Source organism: Crotalus tigris, unplaced genomic scaffold, assembly GCF_016545835.1.
Source record: "Crotalus tigris isolate CLP2741 ecotype Arizona unplaced genomic scaffold, ASM1654583v1 scf7180000024343.1644824, whole genome shotgun sequence".
Lineage (NCBI taxonomy): Eukaryota > Metazoa > Chordata > Lepidosauria > Squamata > Viperidae > Crotalus > Crotalus tigris.
In genome coordinates, this window is record NW_024100513.1 from 1,052,109 (window position 1) to 1,077,685 (window position 25,577).

General features: G+C 36.6%; 1 protein-coding gene across 2 annotated transcripts in view; it reads right to left on the reverse strand.

Annotated features, from left to right (window-relative positions):
• ANKRD10 (ankyrin repeat domain 10) overlaps window positions 1–21,374 on the reverse strand; it is a 28,151-nt gene extending 6,777 nt beyond the window's left edge. The window contains exons 1-3 of one of the 2 annotated variants that reach the window (XM_039326733.1): window positions 21,015–21,364; window positions 15,624–15,776; window positions 10,707–10,798 (exon numbers count right to left, since the gene is read on the reverse strand). In XM_039326733.1, coding sequence (XP_039182667.1) covers window positions 10,707–10,798; window positions 15,624–15,776; window positions 21,015–21,215 — 446 coding nt within the window. In that variant the 5' untranslated portion in view covers window positions 21,216–21,364. Of the gene's footprint in view, window positions 1–10,706; window positions 10,799–15,623; window positions 15,777–21,014 lie in introns of both variants that reach the window. The other variant, XM_039326734.1, reaches the window with a different exon arrangement.
• Between the last annotated feature and the right edge of the window lie 4,203 nt (window positions 21,375–25,577).

A 25,577-nucleotide genomic window follows, 5' to 3' on the forward strand; every position in this document is an offset into this window, starting at 1 on the left:
ACAGAAGTTTTAAAGTCAGAGCAAAAGGAATTCATCATATAGTGCATTAATCCAGTCCATTTCCGAAAGAGATGACAACCACTATTGTGAATTTAAAAAGGGGGTTAGATAAATTAGTGCAACTGAAGATTACCTATAGCTTTTCAAGATAGAGCCAACTTGGTACAGTGGTTAAGGCAGCAGGCTAAAAACTGGGAGACTGGGTGACCTCAGTCAGTCACCCTTTCTCAGCCACAGGAAGAAGAAAACAATGGCAAATCACTTCTGAAATCTTGCCAAGGATACTGTGGAGGCTTGTTCAAGCAGTTACTGTATCTGGAATCAATATTAACTAGAAAACACCAAAAAGGTATTAGGGTAGATCTCCTAAGTAGATCTGATAGGGAATCAGAAATAAGATTGTTTCAAAGTTGTATTAAGAATGAAATTTATTTCAGAAAATGACTTAGTAATTCAAACATAAGCAAGCTCCCTGCCAAAAATCAACAAAGAGGAGGTAGCTTTCCTTTTATACAATTTCCCTTATTTTTAGTGGTAAAGAAAAGAAAGTATTTTAAAACTTTTAATAGTGAAAGTTAGAGTTTGAGAGTAGTAGTTTAAATGCAGTAACTGGGAATGACAAAAGTTTTTGATTTAAGCAAGAATCTGCTCTAGACTTTTTCTTCCTATTAAACAAGAAGGCAATTTTTCTATGTTCCATGATACACAGAAGAGATGACAAGTGAATGAAATGAGTATACTATAAGTAATTGTTAATTCAATCCAAATTCAGATCTGAACACAAACTTATTTAGATAAGGAAGACAAGCATTGGTATTATAAGATAAATCTATACATACACCTCCTGGCGATCCATTTATCTTGTTAGTATATAAGGCCGATTAATACAAAGCAGGCCTTAAAGGCAGAATAACTGGTTTTTGTTCATTAGCTTTACCCCACACGCAAAAAACTGTTGAAAGAAATCTGGCAAACATTTCTTGAAAACAATTCTTCTCATTCAATCTTATGTTAGGTTTCTTCAAAAATGTGGATTTTGATATGAATTAGACATACCTTATCATAACATTTAACACAGATTTAACAGAAAATAGCCTTTAGGCAGGAATAGATTTTTATTGATCAACATTTTTTTTAAAATTTGGTAGTATGGAGTTTATGTAAAACTGGCTTGAGAGAACAGTGTAGTAAAGATACACAGTACAAGTAGTTCTCAATTTACAACCATTTGTTTGGGAATCATTCAAAATTAGAACGGCACTGAACAAAGTAACAGGACAGATCCTTCCACTTGCACCCATTGCAATATCCCCATGGTCACGTGATCAAAATTCTGGCACTTGGCCACTGGCATGTATTTGTAACAGTTGCAGTGTTTCAAGGTCATGTGCTTACCACTTACAACCTTCCCAGCTGGCTTCTGACAAACAAAGTCAATGGAAGAAGCCAGATCTGCTTAATGACCATGTGATTCATTTAACAATTGCAGTGATTTGTTTAACAATTGTTGGAAAAAAGCTGTAAAATTGGCTGTGACTCATTGCTTAGCACTGGAAATTCTGGTTCCAATTGTATAGTAAGTCAAGGACTACCTGTATCAAAATTCATTACTCAAGTGGCTGAACTACCCACTTGAAGTGGCACAATACTTAACTTGCTAATCCAAAGAATTACTTAGTATTTATACCACAATACAGTTCTATATCTTGTGCTACAGAAAAAATACTGCAGGTTATATTAGGCTGTTGTAAGTGAGCACAGAATATTGCCGACAGCAACTGCTACAACAGCAGCAGCTTACAAAAAGGTTTTCTTATGCTTTTAAAGAAGTAGGTAACAAGGTAGAGGAAGAAAGAGAAAAATTTGCACTTTTCAAATAGGAAAGCGCCAATTGGAGGAAAGAACAAAATCTAGTTACTCAAATATGTAACTCTGTGATACATGATAAAAAGATTTCATCTGAGTTAAGATGTCTATTCTTCTGATCTTTAGCAGTCATGAGCATGTATACCTTGGTTTGCAGTACTAAGAGCAACTTTGATAGCGACTTCTCCCCGTTTGCCTCATCCACATTCCTCTTGGTAATGTGCTGGTTCCAGAGACTTCATGTCTATGGTTATTCTTGTCAAGAGATCTTCTCATCTGTGGTCTCACTCTTCTTCTGTTTTGGATTTCCACTTAGCTATGTCCCCATGACATCCATTCTAAGGTCATGATTCATTTGAGACTGTTATAATATTATAAACCAGCTATTAAAGGATGGCAGTGATGAAGCATATAGTATTTTAGAACAAACTGTGCAATGTTCTTAGTTAAAAACAGATTCGTCAGCAGTTCCAATTCCTACTGAAGTTATCAACAGACATTCCTTGACTATATTGAACCTTATCCTAAATATGTTTGGTATTAACCTCACAATTTCAACTGTTAATGAACTGCTGTTTATTATATATGAACACTTCTATCTTTCAATAATGAAAGAATTAAAAGATGCACATGAAGCCAATCTATTTCTAATAGCCTACAATGAATTAAATTTCTAAAACTTAAGATTGCAGAGCACAAATTACTTTGATTAGGAACAGTAACTCTGACACTGAAAAATTGCTACTTTGCTAATTACAACTATTAGATCATGACTGAAATTTCAAAGACAACATGTTATAGTGGTGAAGGTGCAGGGGAAATACAGGTTCAAGTCCACCTTCAGCCATGAAGTTGAGTAGTTTTTGGGCCAGTCCCTTTCTTAGCCCAGTAGACCTCATATTGTTGTGAGGAAGTAAAAATTTAAAGAATGCAGTGTAGTCTTGAGCTCCTAGAGGAAAGGCAGGATATAAATCTAACAAATCATAGGTATCCTGAAGACAGTTGTAGATAAAAAAATGTGGTAACAAATATTATTTTGCCAGAGATTTTGGTAGTTTTCTAATGGTTTACTAAAGAAGGAGAAAGGGAAATTCATTTCACTTATAGGTCAGCTGAAAAATTATCCACTTATAATGTCACATACTTTGAACAAAACATATCTAAAATGTTTGTCAAAAAAGGGGATGTTGAGCTTATATGAAGACTAGCCTCCAAGAATAATTTATGCAACTGCCAGAGTTCCTGCAGCTTAAAATTTTTCTTCATTAATGCCATGAGATAATTTAAGAAAACAAAACCTCCATTCTTAATATGCTCATTTAAAAATATTCAAACTTATATTGTTAGTTTATAAATTATAAAAAGAGACTGTAATTAGGCTAAGCAAAAGCATGCAAATCTATATATTCTATTATCTGAATTCCTAGATTAGCATTAAAACCAATCACCGCAACAAATACCTCAACAGTATGCCTTGTGTGCAGAAAGGAAGCGATACTGAACATTCAATGCCACAACTGTAAGGTTTTCGGAGAAGCACCTGTGGCAGTTTCAGCAGTTTCTATATGGAAAGCTCCCCCTTTCTAGGATTACTTGAAAAAATCAAGTCAATTCGAATTACGTAGCTGTAAAACATTGACATGTGTAGTTTTTATAGTTTCAGAATCTTCTCTTGATTTAAAAAACGGGCAATGGTGCATTAAACAGGAAACTTACATCATAAGGGATCACATATTTTGCAGGCAACATTTAGACTAAAGTTATACTAACATACATAAAGTGCAGTGGCACATAATTCATTATCATTAAGCCAACATCATGTGACCACCTTAACCATGAGACAGTGCGCCTGACTCAAGGACGGACTCTCAAGCACGGATTTTCATCCTGAAGCCCAATGTAATTCTGTCAGTTCTCTGAAATGTAAACATGATATGTACTAGAAACAAATCGTCAACTCATGGGTTCTGTTACTTTAAAATTTGGCAAATTGCAAGTAAAAGTGAATTCTTAACTATGCCTACATTAAAAATAGTTAATACATGGGATTAAGCAGAATTCTTGCTACTGAAGTATTTTTTCCACAGGTTCCTCACATACTAGTATATGGGCACTAAACAAAATCAATCAATCAATCAAAGAAATTCTAAGCTGGAAATTTTAACCCTTTGGCATCCAAATATAGAGAACACAACAAAGTGATCTTGAGATTATTTTAACTGTTTAAAAGACAGATTGGGAAAACTTCTCTAGAGTTGCTGCAGAAATAAACTGCACATACACAGATATTATGGTGCCATGTTTTCATTCATCTTGACAACATCCTTTAAACTTATACACTACTTCAACAGGAAATGGGCTACAGTATGTCTACCTCTATACTTCACAATATGAACACTTGCAAAACAGCTAAACAGTTAGCTGTTAGATATATTTTCAAGAGGATTCACTTTTTATTTTTCCCCAATAGACTTTTATATAAATAAAAACTAATTTTATAAACAAGCTTGCAAAGATTTTTTCATTGTCCCTTTACACCTCACACAAGTAGAATTTAAACCTGCACTTTAAGGGGGAAAAAATTCTCTAGCAGAAAAGCAAATGATTTTTTGTTAAATCTAACACACACACACACACACACACACACACACACACACACACACACTCAATTATCCAAACAGTTAACTCTAAGAAAACATCATTTATAATCCTTATAGCAAGTCACTCACAAAAGGGAATTGAAGAAATCAGGAACTTTGATTCTAACATTCTTAGCAGCAAATGCTAATGACTGAAATAGTTTTCACATAATTTTGGAATGTACAAAAAAATGAACCATTACTTCTGCAATTACACAGACAAATCTATGAAAATAGGGGGGCTAGACCACAGCAGGAATCAGCTGAAGTTGGATTGAAGGCTAGTTTAGCAAAAACTGAATGTGTATCTTGGCTACAACAGATACCTAAATAAATGGCCAAATACACACATTCAGATTAAACCAATTCCAGATAATGAAACAATGATGTAAAACTAAATGGACTTAAAGAGACAAAAATTTCTTCATAGATATCCTTCAGGAAATACATATAATATCCTTTTTGAAAAGAGTTGTCTAGCTTTTATAAAGAATTGCCACTGAATACTTTAAACTGAAATAGTAAAATTTTTAGTCAGATGAAAAGCTACTGTAGCTTTGAACCAGAATACTGAATAAATAAAAATAGAAAAATGCAGGAATGCCCACAATGGAGGAGTGCACTGTGAAGATGGTTGAACTTTTTGAAATGGCTAAATTGACTTGTCTGATTATGGAAGGAACAACAGCTACTTTTATAAAAGACTTAAAAAACCCTTTATGGACATTTGATAAAAATGGACAAAAATGAATCAGTGATACCAGGATCTGCAGATTTAAAAGGGTTGTTTATGGAAAGAAGGGAACCAAGATACATAACTTAGGAAGGTGGCAAATTGTAATAATCAAGCTAGTAACTGCTGCAAAGATCAGAAGTCATTTCGTTAGATACAATTTCCTTTTTCTTTGACTCCATTTTTTTCTTTTCTCTACTTACATAAGCAAAGAAAGATATCAAAGATATTTATTTGTACCGAGCAGTGAATGAACTAATATCTTTATAAGAATTTAGTCAGCCCAAATTGGAAGTGTTGGATACTAAGAAACAAAATAAATATATTTCTTTCTCTATACTCAAAAAATAAGAAAAAATAGATTTACTGTCTTTTACCAATAAATGTTGAAGCTCAACGTTAAGAAAACCAAGATCATGGCATCTGGCCCTCTTAATTCCTGGCAAATAGATGGGGAAGAAATGGAGGTAGTGACAGATTTTATCTTCCTGGGCTCCAAGATCACCACAGATGGGGACTGCAGCCAAGAAACTAAAAGACCCCTGCTCCTGGGGAGGAAAGCTAAGGCAAATCTAGACAGCATACTAAAAAGCAGAGACATCACCCTGCCAACAAAAGTATGTATAGTCAAGGCCATGGTTTTCCCAGTTGCAATGTATGGCTGTGAAAGTTGGCCATAAGAAAGGCTGAGCGCAAAAGAATTGAGGCCTTTGAACTATGGTGCTGGAGAAGACTCCTGCGAGTCCTCTGGACTGCAAGGCGATCAAACTGGTCAGTCCTAGAGGAGATCAATCCTGATTGCTCTTTAGAAGGCCAGATCCTGAAGTTGAAACTCAAGTACTTTGGCCACCTAATGAGAAGGAAGGACTCACTGGAGAAGAGCCTAATGCTGGGAAAGATTGAGGGCAATAGAAGAAGGGGACGACAGAGAATGAGGTGGCTGGATGGAGTCACTGAAGCAATAGGCGTGAGCTTAAATGGACTCCAGAAGATGGTAGAGGACAGGAAGGCCTGGAGGAACGTTCTCCATGGGGTCGCGATGGGTCGAACACGACTTCGCAACTGACAACAACCAATAAATATATTGGAGTATATAGAAAGTCTGTATTATTTTTAATACTCTGGATAAGAACAATACTGTAAAAAGAGAAAGTGTGGATAGTCATAGAAGTTGGAAAGGCCAGAGAAGAGCAATGATTTTTCAAGAAGATACCTAGCATTAGGATAGCTCACCAGGAGAACTTTGCTGATCTACACATAAGGGAATATTCTATAAATCTTGCAAATCTTCTCATTGCAATCTGTGATATGGTTCTAAATAATGATATTTGCACTTTGAAAAATTTGCAAAAGTAAAATGATTGGAAATTGATAATGCATTTTTTTGCTTTAAATCAAAAGATGTTGGGATATTTAAAAATAATTACTGTTTGCGATAGAGTTGTAGTGTTAAGACTATAATGCTGAAGAAGCTTATTTGAATACTAAATTTCATTTATATTATTTCTACAGGATGCCTTGCTGGAAAAATAGTAATTAGTACCTCCACTGACATGTCATGTACAACTATTGTTTTGCCTTCAGAGTCTGATGCAATATATGGGAATGAATATAAATAGCCAGTTGCCAAGATGAGTAAAACAGGAAAGCTGATCAATCTAGCAAAGTTTTTTTCTTTCTTTTTTAATACAAAAGCTTCCGTCAATAGTGTAAGGCTGGAGTTATTCTGGAATGATGAAAATGTATTGAGCCATGCTATCTGTAATTTTGTTTAATCTTAAAATTCAATGGACTATATTAAAGCTGTCTCCCATTCATCTGATCCTTAACACTTTCTCCTTAAGTCCTACAATTCTGAAATAATCCTAAATCTAAATACTTATAAGCCACAAACTGCAAAAAAGCTTCAAGAACATGGATAGATACTGTTAGGGAAATTTTAACTGAAAACTCCTGTGCTAGGTATTTGTTCATTTTCATGCATTTGTTAATAAGAAACTATATATCCCTTTTCCATTTAATACTATACGTTCATGTATTACTGTATAGTTTAATATGATGTTTATAAAAATTAAGCTTATGAATATGTTATTTATACTGCAATGTTATAAAAGAAGTGTATCTTCATATTTAGTACTGTATTACTATCATGCTAAAAAGGCAAAAGAAAACATGGCACCCAAACCTGTACATATACAACTCAAATGTATGCAATTTTCATTTTTATCAAAGTTCACTAATATGGATAATAAATATATCTGTCCACATTAAAAAGTTACACCTCAAACCTTTACTGATATGAGGACATTGAGACCACCTGCTTCCCCTCTTCACGTGTCCATGAATACAGAACCAAGTTAATGGAGCAACCATGTTTATGTCTGTTGGGCATACTGTCACAGAATATGCTCCAGCTAAAATGAGAAATACCACAAAAACATCAAAATATTTTCCACTGTGGTTTATTTAACATTGTTTTCTATTAAAGTATAAACAACTTTAAAATCCAACTTAAGTATTAGAGCAAACAAAGCATCTTGACTTACATTACTTTTATTTGCTTTATTTCAGAACTGCAAGTTCATCCTTTTTATAGGAATAAACTAAAAATATAAAGGAAGGTACTGAAAATAAAGAGCCTTCCATTTAAATGGTAATAAATGATAATAATTTTAATACTATACTGTATTAGCATTATAGGTAACCAAATGCTTACATGTTAAACAGTATTTTTCATGTCTAAAGATGAAAGGTATCTTTAGTTTTAAGCTTAAAGTTTTAGATACATGTCCCTTGTGAAAGTATTCAAGGCAAAGTATATATGGATTATCTCATTTTTTCAATGATCCCAATGTACCAGATTTATATAACATGAAGAGTTGGAAATGCACTTTGTCATTTTTATATTTTTAAAAGCCAGTATTTTTGCTCTGTAGCAAAACAATAATAAGAGCCAATTCCACAGTAAATCGAGGTCAAACAGAATGCAGGGGTTCAATTAGCATAGCATGTTATTAATATTTCTGTACTGTTGACTCTTACTGACTTTACTGAATGCTTTCTGGTAAGTAGCAACAGATTTAAAAATAGCATGGGATTTGTACTTTGTATTGCCAACATGTTTTATTCTTCAGATTTGCTTACCATATTGTATAATATGACAAACTTGCTATCTCCAGTTTTCAAAATAGATGCCTAAATTTTCATTTCCACATAGGTAAATAATGAGGATATTACTATTTCAATTTGAAAGCTAGAACAATGGAAGCCTTATATGGCATTCTGCAATTATTAGTTGTGACTACCAATTCTAAAGTTTTAAGTAAAATTACACAAGAGTAACAAAAATTCTTTTAAAGTCAGTCTTCTAATGTAATTTATATAACTTGTGTTATTATCATTATTATTTATTAAAATTTTAGCCACCAATCTAGTGGGTTCTTGTTTTTTTGAACAGGAGTGTGTGTAAAACATTTCAAATTTGAAACTGAGGAGATAGAAATGAACACTCCAAAATTAGAACATTCTAATACTCTGAAAGACATGTTTTCAGATATCACATTTTAAAGCATTTTTAATTTGAAATGTGTCCATGCTTGCAATGCACATGTAGCTGCTTACCAGGTGTTCTAGGTAAATAAGAGGTATTGTCATGTATCTACATAGCATATAGTATAAGAAATCTAAACTGCTTGGCTTCCAAGATGCTATCAGTGATCAGAGTCCAGAAGGAATACATACAAAAGATACAAATTTGGAACTCCATGATCAAAACTTTTGAGTACAATTAGAATAAATGAATCTCCTGACTTAGGGTCTTCTGTATTCAGGACTAGTGCTTTTCTACTTGCAACAATAATATTCTTTTATGATACCTAGTATGCAATGTGAGCCAAGTAATATTAATTACTGGCAGGTTTTTACTAAATAGCAAACTTTAAAAATATGTGCAAGACTGGTGGTCATATTCCAATAGAAAATGCTTCAAAAAAGCAATTTTTAAAATGAACCTGAATGCAGTGCATTCTAAATTGTTTTTGCTGCATTTTAGTATAACGTGTGTTTGGAACTCTGCACCTTGATATGGCCCACGGGCTAATCAATAAAGATATTATTATTATTTTAAAATGAACCTGAGTGCAGCATCCCCCTATGTTTCCCAGCAACTAGTTTTGAGAGAGATATTGCCTCTCTCTGAACTTTTTATCTTCAAGCAGACAAATCAAGTGGAAAGTAAAAGGAAAAACCATAGAAAATATGGTTAAGCTGGTGCAGCTAATTAGCTTTCTACTAATAAATGATATCTGAAAAATATCACAGCAACTATTAAGATTCAATAGCTACTGTGCAAAATTTCGTTTGTTATGTAAAATAAATACTCTTCATAAATTTAATAGTTAATCCTCGTATCTTTTTAACATTTCTCTTGTTCTAAATGACTTAATTTTAGGCATTCAATTTTGAAAACATAAATGAAATGTCTTATTCTTAAAGTACACAGAAGTGGGGAAAAGAAATTTCAAATAAACAAAGGACAATATTTTTATGGCAATAAATAAAAGCGAAATATTTTTTAGCAAGACCATTTGTTGAATAGCTTAAAAAGATGCACAGGAAGATTCTGTATCTCTCTGTTGAATTTCAATATTAGCAGATTAATTAAAATGGAAACCAAAGGGTTAAAGAAGCAGTGAATTCTCTTGCACTAAACTGAAAGTTTATTCTTCAGATTAAATTATAACACACTATTTAATATAACTAGCTTCAAGAGAAAATGTTAATGTCATTTATATTATAAGCCACGTAGCTTATACTCAACAGTTCTAGTGAACACTGCATCCATTTTGTCCAAGCAGTATGTTGTCACTGAGATTTTCTGAGTATTTTGCAGGGCATAACACCTTTAAAGAAAAAGTTAAAGAACAAAACTACAAAAAAACTACTAAACATGCATGCCTGAAATTCCATTTTGGCAAATATCTAGATCAGGCATGTCAAACTTGAAATGTCATGTGACATTGCACGATGTATCACAACTTTCTCCCCATTGCTGGCAATGGGGTAGGCATGGTTTCAGCATGACGCATCCGGCCCGTGGGCCGGCAGTTTGACATGCCTGATCTAGGTGGTCTGTCTTTTTTACAGTTATATGTTATTAAAATAATTCATCTAAAATACAATAAACTGTATTAACTAATATATATACACAATGTTTTCTATATGACAGACACTGTTATCACTTTACGCACACTTACACAGGAATTCAAATTACCTCAATGAGTAAATGTGCACTGCAAGTGCTGAAGGATATTATAAATATGTAGCACTTACGTAGTTCAACATGTCTTAACTGAAATAATTTCTATATTGTCCACTGTTCTGGATTTCTTTGTTAATACCTGAATCCACTGTTCTATGTTAGTTAACTAGACATACAACTACTGAAAATATCCCCCAACCTTACTTACTCTGTTTGAGCTCCATGAGCCACAAGAGCATTTATGCATTCCATACTACCAGATCGGGCTGCTTTGTGAATAGGAGTTTCACCAACATAATCCTGTAGCAAAAACATAGCAAATTAAGTTAAACTATATATGACTTCAATGAAGGCTTCTTAGATTAAAGATAATAGAAATGTCATCTGGATAATATCACCTAACAAAGAGAAAGATTCATAATTAACTGTACTATGGTACAAAGTTGTATATAATTATCTGGCCCAGGACAGTGATGGTGAACCTTTTAGAGACCGAGTGCCCAAAACTGCAACCCAAAACCCACTTATGTATCCTTGGGTGCCAGGTGGGCGTGGCCCATTGGGTGGGCATGGCTGCGATGGTAATGGCAGACTGGGTGGGAATTAAAAGTTCAATCAATCAATTCCAACTTTGCGAGATCTTTTTTTCCCACGAGAAGTTGACATTGATTGATTGAACCTTTTTTTTTTTTTTTGCACATAGCAGTGGAGACCTAAAGCGAAAAGGTTTTGTAAAACCCAGCTGAAGGCCTAGGACAACGGCGCGCATGCCTACAGAGGGCTCTGCGTGCCACCTGTGGCACACGTGCCATAGGTTCACCACCACAGGGGCTAGGACAAGCAGAATCGAGATGAATTGCCAGATTTGCTAATATGTTCCATTAATTTATATTCTGCCTTGCTAATTAATTAACATTGAAGGAGTAAAAACTTAAAGGCAAAAACACAAAATAAAAAATGAAAGTAATGTTTAAATTATACATACTAAACTATTAATATTTAAAAGTCTGATTAAAGGTATTATTTAAGTGCTTTAATAAATGTGCAAAGATAATACCCAAATAAGTACATTCTAAAACTTAATTCAAAAGGCTTTGATAAAATTTATCAAATAATTCCCATCCCACAATGATTTTGTTCCTACCATATTTCCCCGAAAGTAACCCCCCCCAAAATAAGCTCCAGCTTGATTTTCAGGGGGTGGGCCTAATATAAGCCCAAAAGTAAGCCAGTTTGGGGTAGGGCAGGGTGTATGAAGCTGCCCACGCACCCCGCACCCGCTTACCTTACCAGTAGGACCTCCACAGCCAGGCCTCCCACGCCCCGACACTTGTCAAGCTGTGTGGCTCATCATGCCAGTACCGGCACATGTGGCAGGTTGCATAGCACTTCCGGCCATTGCTGTTGCTTGCTGTGAGTGGCGGAAAGGGCCTGAAGTGCCATACAGCATCCTGCCACAAGTGACAGCAATGGCGTGAAATGCCACGCGGCGTCCTGTCGTGAGCAACAGCAATGGCCCAAAGGACTGTGCAACCTCCTGTCCCAAGCAGCGGCACTGGGATTGACGAGCCACACGACTTGACAAATGTCGGAGCGTGGGAGACCTGGCTGTAGCGGTCCTACTGGGAAGGTAAGCGGGTGTGGGGCACATGGGGCAGCTTCACCCCATCCTTTAGAGCAGCATTGGCGCAATGTGCCACATGGCATCCAGCTGCAAGTGGAGGCAAGTGGCTGCTGAAAAACTCAAGCAGCAGCGCAACAGGACCTGGCTGTGGTGGTCCTAAGGTAAGACACCCTCCCAAAACTAAGACCCAGTGCCTCTTTTGGAGACAAAAAAAAAGACAAGGTCTTATTTTCAGGGAAATATGGTAGTATGATATTGATTCTGAATGGCAGATCACACGTTTTTATACTGTGAATTTTGTAAGTTATCTGGCCTATTTTAAAGCCTAAACCAAGAAGAGATACTTCTGAATATGTGAAAAATATATATTTGCAGGTCAATATTTTAAGATCAGAGTAGTCACATTTTTAAACTATGACCACAAAAACAAGGCTTTAGTAACAAATCAATGAATTGGGGTTTTGGGTCTATTAAGTAATATTTATTAAATGTTTTATTTGTTAAAAATATTATCCATTGTCAAGTTTATATTTAACTTGTAACTCGCTTTTGGGCCTTTTGGCTGCAAATAAAATTGAACTGAATGATCTAAAATTTGGAGACAATTTCTTTTGGGTATGCCAGTAAATGAGTATGTGAAAACAAAGTTATTTTTTAAAAAGCCTTTCTTACAGAACCTAATGTTAGCAGATTCATAATAGGAGAAACAGTCCCTCTAAAAGCAGAATCTATACTACTTATAGGTTCAAAAGTTAAGATCAGAATCTTATGTTGTACTCAGAAGGCAATTGTCAGGCATCCTACCATCTTGATACCCTACAACAACTAGCAAATGAGCTGCCATGTTTTATTTAAAGTTACTGGAAGCTTCCAGATACTTTTCATGGATAGCCCTATGTTAAGTTCTTCTGGATCAAGAAGACTTTTCGTAATAACTAACTTGTAACTGTTTTCTTTGAAAAGGAGACATGTCCTACTGATACGGGAACACTGACTATTTCCCTTAATCATAGTCAGATAGAACCCAGTTGACTTGACTAATCAAGAGACAACTCAACATTATCACTAACAAACAAAGGCAGAGAAGTTCCCGAGAGTACTCTGACATACAAAGCACTTGTAGTATAAAGGCACTAAATTTTAATCAGTTCATATCTGGAAGAACCCAGAGTAATCTGTCACAAAGTGTTACATAGGATACAATATCTAGAATATGTCTACTGTATAGGTGAGATTGTGGCACCGATGGTGGTGGCAGATATCAAATCACAAACTCAGTGTAGAAATGAAATCTTCTAAGACAAGAAGTCTAGAATAACTCAACAGTACATCATTGTCCTAGCTAATGCAGAAAGCAAGTTTGTTAAGAAAGACAGATAATGCATGAAAAATATCCTTATGGGATGCCAACTATGATAACTTTCAAAATTGACTAATGGATGTTGAATCAAAACAACAAAATGAAAATAATTTAATCTGCCATCATTCCTCTTCTCTATCTTCTACATCCAAGTTACACAGTTAGAAACAGAATCTCTGAAACACCTGCTAAATAGGTATGTTTATTCAGAATTGTTTTGGGTGATGGATGTTCTGACAGTAGGATCTTTTAAGTTGGTGGGCCACATTCATTGCCACATACTTTACTGGTTAAGATAGCAGTGTAAAAGAGAACAATCATCAACCTGTTTTCCTCTCCTGAAATCTCTTATTACAGCTATTTACAGATAGTCCTTGACTTGCCACAGGCCAGAATGAATACCTTTATGGTCTTTGTAAAATGTTGTATCATGTCACACAAACAAAATTATGTACCCACATTTTGGATGCTTGGCAACTGCTTACCTTTATGACTGGATGTAGCATCCCACAGTCATATGACCACAACATGCGATTCTTTTTACTGGTTTCAATGAGATGTCCATTTGGAAGAATGAGTTTGCACTTACAACCATAGCATTAGCTTAATGATCACCACAAAAAATGTTGTAAAACCCAGATTCAGTTACATAGGTTTGTCAATTTAAAACAGGAAATCTGGTCCCGAATGCAGTCGTAGTTTAGGATTACCTGTATCACTTCAAAGATAATTCCCAAGTCATTGCATCTCATAATACCTTAAATTTTGGATCTTGGCTATGACCTTTGAAGTCCACTCCTGATTTGTCAAGGCCATTCCATCTGTATTTAATTGAAGTAACCTTAAACTAAGAAGAATTCATCTGCAAAACTCCAAAACCCTTTAAAAATCAGGCAGTTTAATTGGATTTGCATTTCCATTATAATTTTAGCCAGATTTCAAAATCTTTACTGTAATTCAACAGCAGATCTATCAAATAATTCTGTTAGGTTGTCATAGATATGCAGCAGTCTACATGGACCCAAGAACTCTGGGTATCATTCAGATGCCCACAGGGAAGGGATGAGTATTGTTACAGCTATGTTTCAGAAAATATTACAAGGAACCATATCTGGGAGGCTATTCCCATGGATCATCATTTGTCATTATCCAGCATCCACATTTTTTTGGTAACTTATTCCTGGATAACATTGTCTAGAACATGGGTGTCAAACTCATTGTCACATGACATGTCGTGACATATCGCGGCTTTTTTTTTTTTTTTTTGCATTGCTGGAGCTGAGGTGGGCGCGGCCTCTATATAATGCAACTGGCCTTCCAGCAGATGAAAATTATCAACAAATCTCATAAAATACCATCTTATATAAGCTGTAATTCTAAGAAGCCTGTGGGCCTACTTTAGTTAAATTCTAGCATATAAATACTATGATTACCATTTAGTGGTATATCCGAGCTCTCTGGGTTTGAATGGAAAGCATCTTTCTATGTAATGCAGCAGACTTTTACTGTCTATTTCAGAAGCATGAAATGATTTGATAAATACAGTAAAATTAAACAAGTTAAGTAAAATACATTTGTTCAACTAAACCTTTTATTGCTTACAACAGAGTATGTTCCAATATTTAAGATTTAGTTTTACTCTGAACTAACTGTAGTTTTGGTTTTAAACTATTTTTTTCAAATATATTCAGGGTATTATTGAGACTTACATTAAATATATGTTAAAAGAACAAAATATTTTTCTGCAGAATGTAAAGAGAGAATGGCTGAAGATGAGTGCATGTTCTGCATCTTCATTTGTGAACTGTGCTAAAAGAAGTTTCCACTCATATTTCAACAATCCTTTTGTTCACTGGCCTATATAATGGTTTAATCAGTACAGAGACTACTTTCTAATTGAATATAGTTAGTAACTTCCATAAGACACAGTAACTCTAGATGGGCATGTCTTATTCCAAAACTGAGAACATGCAAAAGAGGGACAAAGAACGCAAATCCTCATCTCCAACATGCCTTGGAACCTGTAAGCATCCAATGATTGCATGAAAGGAACTATATCCCAAAGCAATAATAGAACTTCTTGAATTAGCATTGGCTCACAATTTTAGAATAACATTTAGAATGTGAAAAAATATTGATACCTGCTTGTTTATGTTGGCCCCTGATTGAATTAACCAGTTGAGACATTGAGGATGTCCTCCAAAAGCAGCAATATGGGCTGGAGTTTGCGCAAAACGTGTTGTATAGGCATTTACAGTCGCTCCAACTCTCACTAACTGCATTAGACATTCCAGCTAAAAAGGAAAGAAAAAAATGATGTTTCAGCATACATTAGTTAACTTCATATCACATATATCAGTCTTAGTTGTTACATTTTACAGCCAACACCTATACACAAAGCCTTTCTATATGACATTTGGATAAAATAAGTCTCTTTCTTTTTGTCCCTTTGAGTCAGGATTGACTCCTGGAAATGGTTTGCCACTGCCTCCTTCCTAGGGCAGATAGAGAGCAACCAGCCCAAAGTCACCCAGCTGGTTTCTTGTTCAAGGGGGTATTAGAACTCATGTCCCCAATTTCTAATCTCATGCTATGATCACTCTATCAAACTGGTGTTTTACAACAGTATGACTCTGGTTTTACAGCTCTGGCTTCCTAGATGTTCTATAGTTTATAAATTTTACACAAAATGTGAGCAATCTGGGACGCAGCTGGGTTTTCCTGACACTTGTGACATACTGCCGTTGTACATCAAAAGTATAACACATGACATGAATATGATTAGTCTTTGTCTACTGTGTCTTTGTAAAAGGCACCAAAGCTATGATAATCGTAGAAGTCATTATCTCTGGACATTCTAGTAATGTCCACTGTCATATGGAAGCTACTCAGACCCTACATAAACTTATTGTACATTAGCATGAAGGCCCTTTAAGCAGCTATATGTCAACACCAGAGTACAATCCTCTCTTATAACCATTATTTTCTTTTCTAGGTCTCTCCCACATCTTAAAGATTACCATATTTTGCACTTCTAAGACTTAACTGTAGGGAACACCTGAATTCTAAAGCAACTGGCATTCTCACTCTGGTAATCTCTAACAAGGTTAGACAGGATTATAACACCCCACCCCCCAAAGGAACAAGCTTGTGATTCAGGAATGCTCCTGGACTCGTAGCTTCCACCTGAAGTGAAGGCCATGGCCTGAGGGACTTTTGCTCAGCTTCTGGCACACTAATTATGGTCACCTGAATCAGAAGACGTTGGTGACCCATATCCTCATGTCCTTGCAACTGGACTAAACCCAGCATGCTCTAATGAGCTTTTGAAAAGGCTACAGAAACTATGAATGACACAGAATGTAAAAGCTGGACTACTGGATGATGGACTCTATACAGGAGTCTGAAGAAAGCTGTTGGGGAAGAAGCAGTTCTTCGACGTAAAAACTGGCAGCCCAGCCCAGATTGTGGGAAGGAAAAGTTTTAAAGATACTTTCTTGTCTTACTTTACCTAAGAAATCAATCTTACAATTTTCAACATTGTTTCTGATGTTGACTAGCATGGTATTAGATACCTTCCTAATACCGGTATGTGGTTCTTGTAGATACATTGGCCTATACTATTATTGTAGAATATCTATTTTACAGTCATTACACTGTCTGTCAAACTTTTGAACCCATTTCAGAATTCTGATCATTATCTATACAGATCTACCTGATATGGCACTAAATTATCTTAGGGCCAGCATGTCCCATAGCCAGTAATACAGATGGCTTGTTTAAGAACCCACTTCCTCTCCCCCATCCCCAATGATGAAGGAATGTGGGTCAGAGGGTAGTCTGCTTGCTGGTAAACCTCATATTGTGGAACATGCTGCCTGGTCACTTACTCCTGGTTTTTAAAAAATCACCCAAGACTTCTGCCCTTTTGGCTAGGCCTTTGATGATTTTAAAAGACACTTAGACAGATGTTAATTATATTTATACAAGCAAAAAATCATGTATTTCACAATTTCCTAAAATAACTTTGTCTGAGATGCTAATTAATATAGATTCTACCAAGACAAAAAGATATGACTGAATTCAGCTTCAAAGCTGGAGAGACGAGTAATCCAGGATGCATTGTTGGCACTGAAACTAATCTCCTTATTAAGTCCCAGTTATCAACATAACCTTTTTATTTTTCTGTGCATCAGGAAAACTTGGTGACTACTTTCAATACCTGCTTGATCCAAAGAGATGAATCTTTGAACTGTAGAATTACACTCCTCAGTACCCAAGATGAAAAAGTGGCTACAATCAGGAAAGGGACAAAGCTATGAAAAGCAGGATCATACCAGAAGTCCTTCAAGCTTATGTTTGTAGGGCCTCAAAAGTTTCTAATTCTTGTCTAAGAAGTTACAAGGAATTAAATCAGAATTAAACTTTTCTTTCATATCACAAACAGAATTCTCTATCCCATTTCCCCACTGAATCTTTCTAGAAAATGATATTGTGCATTTAAGAAATTTAAATATTGATTTAAATGTTTAGTTCTGCATCCAATTATTGAATGTTTAAAATAAAATCCTTTGAAAACCTGCTTTCAATAAACTGATTTTGGGGGAAAAAATTAGAAAGGTGTTTCCTATACTGTATAAGAAAAGGTTTATTTCTTACACTGCTATACTATCAGGTCTATTAAACACATATCTCTGAAATAATATTCTTACCATTTATGTATTTATAAATATATTTAAATAAATAAATTTAAATACTTTTAAAAAGAACATTTTTCTGGTCACAGTAGCTAAAAACACTGGATATAGTACAGCTTATATCCTGATACTGGGTGAGAACAAATAGACTGAGCCATATTTTTTTTAGCCCTCTTCAAGCATGATTGCTGAAACAAAACAATGGAAAAACTTTGAGGGAAGAACATAGGAAAGGGTAGGAAATATATGAAAAGCATAGAATGAGCCACATGTCAGGCAAGCCTCAAGTTAAAAAATGAAATTTGTTAAATATTCAGCCCCATTCACATCTTTGATGCCCTTCACCTGGTCTACATCCTTCAGACATTCAAGTATAATCATTTGCCATCCAAAAATTGCCCATTCCTGTCATAGGATTTTGGATTTGATCCAAGCTTACGGATACAACAAATAAGCAAACAACACAAGCATTAAACTATGGGATAATTTGGGGATAGAAAAAGGACTTGAGTTATTTATATTGACAAATTAAATTCTGTGTATGTATATGCATGTGTTTGTGTGTGTGTGTGTGTGTGTGAGGGTATCTAAGTAGTTATAGTATGAAATTTAAATTAAGCAAATTGTTGCTCTAGTCACCATTTATTCAAGCCTATTTATTCAACATGGAGAAGTGATTAGAATTTAATTAAAATAAAGTAGATAATATTAAATCAATTAAGCATTACATTCTATCATTCCTTTGGTGAAATGGATGAGATTCTAAAAAAATGTGTCACTGATCAAAGACTTCCTTAATTTCATCAAAGTTACTAATAATGCATCTTTAGACTATGGGTGGAAACAATAAGATTAATACTATGGATAACAATATCATAACAGGACTATATTTGAACAAACTGGACAAACTACAGAGCTAAGTGCATTTATAAATCCATAATTTTTAAATATTTAATGAAATGTAAGTCAATTCATAGCTTCTTTAGGTAATCACATTTTGAAATAAAACTGTCTTTGTTATGCATTTAGGGTAAAGAACAAAAATATGATTAAAATATAATGAACTATTAATAGCTATGCAAAACCTCATTAACTGTAACTCAAGATAAACTTCACCCAATGCCTGGTGCCCTATCAATAACAAACATTGCAGGGATGAAGAATAAGTGCTTCTGGAACATTCTTAACCTCCTTCAGCATTGGCTTCTCCAACCCAAGTATAGATACATATCTGCCGAAAAGCAGATGAATATTTCATTCTTTTGGGCAAATAAAATAAGTTGGTTATAGTTCTGAAAGTAAGGTCAAATTCAGTACATCTGATTTCAGGAAAGGAAGCTAGAGTTCAATAGAGTTTTTTGGGTAGGGGCTTTGGGTGAAAGTTGACTTCTAGCAACTGCCTAAACAAGTCCCTGCTATTTTCTTGGCAAGATTTTCAGAAATGGTTTGCCCTTCCTTCTTCCTAGGACTTGGAGAGAATAATCCATATTAAACTGTATAGCACTGTCAGACATGAGCACAAATAGTTTATTACATTTTGTATAATGTCATAAGCTGTTTATGTTATGAAATGTTTTATAAAATTTGCCAAATTTTAATTCCATGTGAGTCATGGGTCTAAGATTTTGAATGCATTTTCTAAATTACCCAATTTGAGGTATCTTGATTCAAAAATTGTTGCCCTATAGTATACTGTTTCATCCAGGTAAAGGTTACTGGAATCAGAATTTTAGTAGTATATAGATTATTTTCATATGTCCCCTATCTCAATATATAGCAAAATGGGCTGCCACTTATCAGCCATCCTGGTCACAAGGCTGGAAAAAGAGACAATGTGAAGTCTAGGAACCACAGATGAGATCATCTGTGGTTCCTAGACTTCACATTGTCTCTTTGTTAAAGTTGTTCGAGCTCTCTGATCTCAAAAGATACCGTTTTGGGTATACATTTGGTCGTGGAAGCTTCTTGGCTGATAAATGTAAATCAGTGAATAATTCTAAACTAGATGGTGCCACCACTTACATCAGGACCATCTACCAAAGATAATCACTGCCTGGAGAGGAAAATCTTAAGAGTTGAAAGGCATAACACTCTAGCAAGCAGACCATGTGGGATAGCTCCTACGAAGAGTATGAAACGAGGCAACCCATATAGGCAGTATTTGTATGTGTATGTTTGTCCCTTCAACATATGACAAAACTTAAGAAAAAGGACAAGACCTGAGTACTGCTTAACGTTTACGTGTAAAGATACCGTCAGAAAATCACAGATACGGTGATTAATTCCTTATTCAGTCTTGAATTCTACCTCATTCCTTCTTTGTGAATTCCTCCCAAAATAACCATCTTGTGCAAAGTGAACCGCTACATGATCTTTATTCTTAAGTCTCCAAATCTAAATACAGGTATATTAAGGGAGTTAGCAACCCAACACTCCCGCGCATTAAGAGGAAAAACATGAGGGCATCTGCAACATGCGCCCAGCAAAACGAATGTTCCTCTTCACCACTGGATCTGTTTCCTTGCTGCGAGAGTGCGCTTTTTGCATCTGGAGAATTAGATGTCTTTATTTCCTCCTGCCGTTGGTAGTTGCTGACAAAAACTGCAAACAGATCTCAGGCAAGATGCGTGCACAGAATGGCGGCTCTACTTGCCCGTTTCTCCACCGCCCACACCGAGGCGAGCAAGGCGGGAGAAACCCTTTAAGATGGCGGCAACGGTGCGCTTTCGCCCCCTCTGCTTTCGCCAAGCCCAGAGGAGACCGCAGGCTCCCTTCCCCCGAACCATCCTGCGCGCCGAATTAATTTGAACGCGACCCGGGCCGGCTTTCTCTCACCTTTCCGAAATGCGCGGCCCAGTGGATGGGCGTCCACCCGTAGAAGGAGTCCTCGACTGCTAGGCTTTCCCGGGGCGCGCTCTGAAGTAGGGCGCACAAGGCGGGCAAGTCTCCGTCGCGGCAGGCACGGTGCAACGGAAAGCGGAGAGCGAGCAGTTCCTCGCTGGAGAAACCCGCGTCCGGGCTGGATCCCAGCGACATGGCGACTTCAAACAATGCGCAGGCGAATAATCAAGGCACGGTCGGTATCCGGCAGCTGGAGCTTTAGTTGAGGAAGAAACCACCTTCCTTGCAGCGCAGCTACTAAAGCCTCGCCGCTTCCACACCGCCCCAGCAGCCTAACACAAAGAAATCGAGGCGGGCTTGCAGGAACCCCGCCCCGGCGAGAGGCGTGACCACAAGCTCTTGCACCAAGCCTGAATTCCGGGTGGGAGGAAGTGGGGTGGCATTCAGGCTGTAAGAACAGCTGCGTCCAACTGCCTTGCTTTCTTATCCCTAGTTCCGGCCTTAAAACAACCTCCTCACTCTCAGAAGGCAAGCATGAATCATAATCGGCTTCGAAACTCGGACTGTATCCTGGCTAAAGAAAAGTGACTGGAAACTCGAGCACCTGCACTCTTTTTAGGTGGGGCTTCCCCATCTGGGCTGCAAAATCCAGCGGACCAGCAGAGACTTATTTGCTGAGTCCCTTGGCTGCTATTTAGTGGTCTTCTTAATTGTTGCGCCTCGAACCCTGTCGGTATACTTTAGTAAATTGATATTATACAGTAGATATATTATTGTTGTCTCAATAGCTGGGCCATAAAGATCATCTAATGCAATCTGATCTTTTTTCTTGGAAGGAAACCCAAGACTTTGCTTTGTCTGGAATGCTTAATCAAATCAAAGTTGCATTAACTGAAATTATCCATGGGATGTAATATACTGTAATAAATAGATTTCCCTAAATAGCTGCAAGACTTTTGCTGCAAAGTCTGTTGCAAAGTCTGTTGTTCCTTAGAAGTAATTCATATAGCTAGATTTTATACATCCCAAGACACAACATAGTTTCTTTTATTTTGATTAAATCATAGACAAATCATAACTTGGCTTAACTTTCATGCATACAGCAATTCTGATTTGCAAAATTATTGTTCATAAAGTAAGTTGTGTAAATCTAGATATACACTCCAATTGTATTTAGAATGGGCACATTATAGCCATTTCTATGAATAACTAATAGTTGTAAGGTTTTAAAGATTATGATCTGTTATCAGATGGTTGAGTAAGACTGAAAACATGGATGCTTCCTTTAGAGCAGTGCTTCTCAACGTTTGTGTGATGGCGACCCCGTCACACAAACGTGCCGCGCATGCGCGGCGCCCCCCATGCACGGCGGCGCCCATGCGCGGTGCCCCCATGCGCGGCACCGCCCCCCCGAAGGGGAAAAATGGCGGATCGCCTTGTTTGGCGACCCCCGAGAAATGGTCGATCAACCCCAAATGGGGTCGCGACCCATAGATTGAGAACCGCTGCTTTAGAGCAGTGGTTCTTAACCTTTTTGAAAGAATCGCCCCCTTGAGCCAATGAGAAAGTTGTCATCGCCTCCCTCTCCCAACATAACCTCTCAATCACAAGATAGGAAATAATTCTTCAATTTATGCAAACTTTTTTATTTTCTTTAAAATTGTCATCAGGACATATCGATGCAAATAATTTATTTCCAGTCTTTTTCCCATATCTCAACTGTTTGAAAAATTTTGGTGCCACCCGTCACTTTATTCCCAAACTTCGTGATAAACGTATTTCATTATTATCTTATTTATTCAATAAATTAATTGAATATAATGACCACTGAAAACAAAATGTAATGTAAATGTAATGACCACTGAATGTAATGACCATTGAAAACAAAATTTAATTGCAAGAAAGTAAAATGCCTGAAAAGAAAAACAGTAACATTTAATGATTGAATTACAAGTGAAATTTAAGATGCAAAAAGAAATATAAAAAGGATAGAGGCTGCTGGGCAACGTGCATGAAGATATGCTATGTGTATTCACATATGTACAGAGTTCTGTACTGAAGCTAGCTGGAGGAACATTTGAAAACACAGTTCAATCCACTAATAGCGAGCGATCTGATGTTTTTGTATGACAGATATGCAGTGATTCACTGTACGAAAAAGTCTCAAAAGTGTCCTCAAAACTTCTTGCTCCATCGCCCCCATATCGCCCCCTTTTCATTCCTTCGCCCCCGCATTGCCCCTTTTTGTTCCATTGCCCCCCTGAAAAATGAAATCGCCCTCTGGGGGGGGGGCAATATTGCCCAGGTTAAGAACCACTGCTTTAGAGTACACTTGCTTAAAATACTGGGGTTTGTTTCTGAATCAACGGGGAAAAGATTGGAGCTACATGCCCAGCATTTCTGTTTTCTCCCAGTGTAGCAAGTACTTGAAATATAATGGTGTTTAATACAAGCCATTATGCTCATTTGCCCCACCTACATATACACTCATGACAACACCATTTTAATATTCATAAGCTAGAGGTAAGTCTTAAGGTTACATGAGGGTTCCAAAATCCTCCAATTGATATAAAGTTGTATTTCATGCTATTAAATGATTAAATATAAAACCAGTAATTTTAATCTTGTGAACTTTGTTTTATTTGATTAACTGAAAATGCAATTAAATAATTACTTCTTGTCGACTCCACTTCTTATTTTGGTTAATAGGGCCTTACAAGTCACTCAAAGGTGTAAGCTGAATAATACTCATGGTATAAAGAAGATAGACAATGCACCATAAGTATTTCCAAACATATCCCTATTTTCTTGACATTGCTCTTGCCACATTTCTTAGGCGGACAACACTCATGGCTGTTGAAAGCATTATGTAGTTAATTAACATGAAGTACTGTTAACTTGATTCATAAAATGGCGGCATTTTGTGTGGATGCTCAAATCCCTGCCTTGGCTGGACCTGCCAGGATGTAATGTCTGACTGCAACACAACATTAGTGGTGAAGGAAAGCCCCAGGATGCAGCTTGTCTTTCTGGTCCAGAGCTAGTTTGCCCCCTGTAGTTCACCATGGATAAGCACGAGTGCAAACTAAACGGACTAGCACTCTTCCGCATCCAAAAAACCACTATGTACTAATGTTGTATTCTCTTGGCTAATTGCAACATTGCCATATCCTAAATAATAAATATGTAATAACTGTAATATTTAATATAAATTAAAAAATTGTATAATTTTGAGGAAAAACCTCTAAGCATCTGCATTCAATATTACTAAATAAAGTAACATTTGTATGGTACAGATGAAGATAAATCTTTTAGGAAGAATAGTAACAATACTTTGCACTTCCATCTCTAACATATTTCTGTGGTAAGAATGGAAAAATAGAACTAGAACAGGCCTGTCAAACTCATGATGTCACGTGATGTGCAACGTATCGTGACGTGTGATGTATCGTAACTTTCCCCATCGCCGGCAATGGCGTGGGTGCAGTTTCAGTATGATGCATCCGGCCCACGGGCTGGCAGTTTGGCATGCTTGAATTAGGATTGATAAGCATCAATACTTCCTAACTCCCTTCTCAGGATATTTTCTGAATAAGCAGAAAGCTTCCATGTGAAAAACCTGATTCAACAGCACTTAGACATAAGCAGATTTACAAATGCTAGAGACTACCTTTTTTTAAATCTGGTTTTGTGAGTTGCTGTTTTTTACTTTTATGCGTACTATATGCTGGGAATGTTTTTAAGTCAGTGGTCCTCAACCTTTCCAGCTCAGAGGGGGATGGGAAAAGGGATACCTCTGAGTGGCAGGCATTCACGTGCACAACTCCATTTGCACAAGCCACTGCTTGCACCAATGAAGCTCGAGCACAAGCACCTGCCACTCACCGAAGTGGAGCTGCATGTGTGTGCTCACCCATCACTTGCGCAGCCTGTATCTTTAACAGGAGGTTAGAGACCCCTCTTTTAAATCACAATGGCAATTATTAAAAATTCCTTTCTAGGCATAAGTTGCCACATTTCAAACTTTTAAGATTTGGAAGAGGTCTTTTTCCCCTCAAAATGTTGCCATAATCATTTTTCAGAAGTGATTCACATGGAACATGTGTGAGAGAGTATTTTCCTCTAGTGCATCTTTCTCTTCAACGCTGATGGAACATATTGAAATTATTTTTTCTGCATAAATGCATGTGGAAATAATTTTGTCTTCTTAATAGTAATTACCACCATTTCTTTCAGTTCCTTCAAATTAAGGATTAATATTTTCAGAATAGGTAGAGTAAAAGTGGAACACACCTTCGCAGAGGAGACTGCTTGTAGGTTGATTGCTTTGCTTTATTCCTGTGGTTTATGAGCCTATAGCTCAGACATGTTAAACACAAGGCCCGGGGGGGCAGATGCGGCCCGCAAAGTGGTTTCATCTGGCCCGTGAAGCCATCCTGGAAACAGTGAAGGAATGGCCCCCACTGCCTTGGCCCTGGCCCAGGCTGGCCGTGAGCCAATGTACAATTTTGTGGTGGCCATCTATGCTGAAACGCATTCAGTCTTAGCTTCACAAGG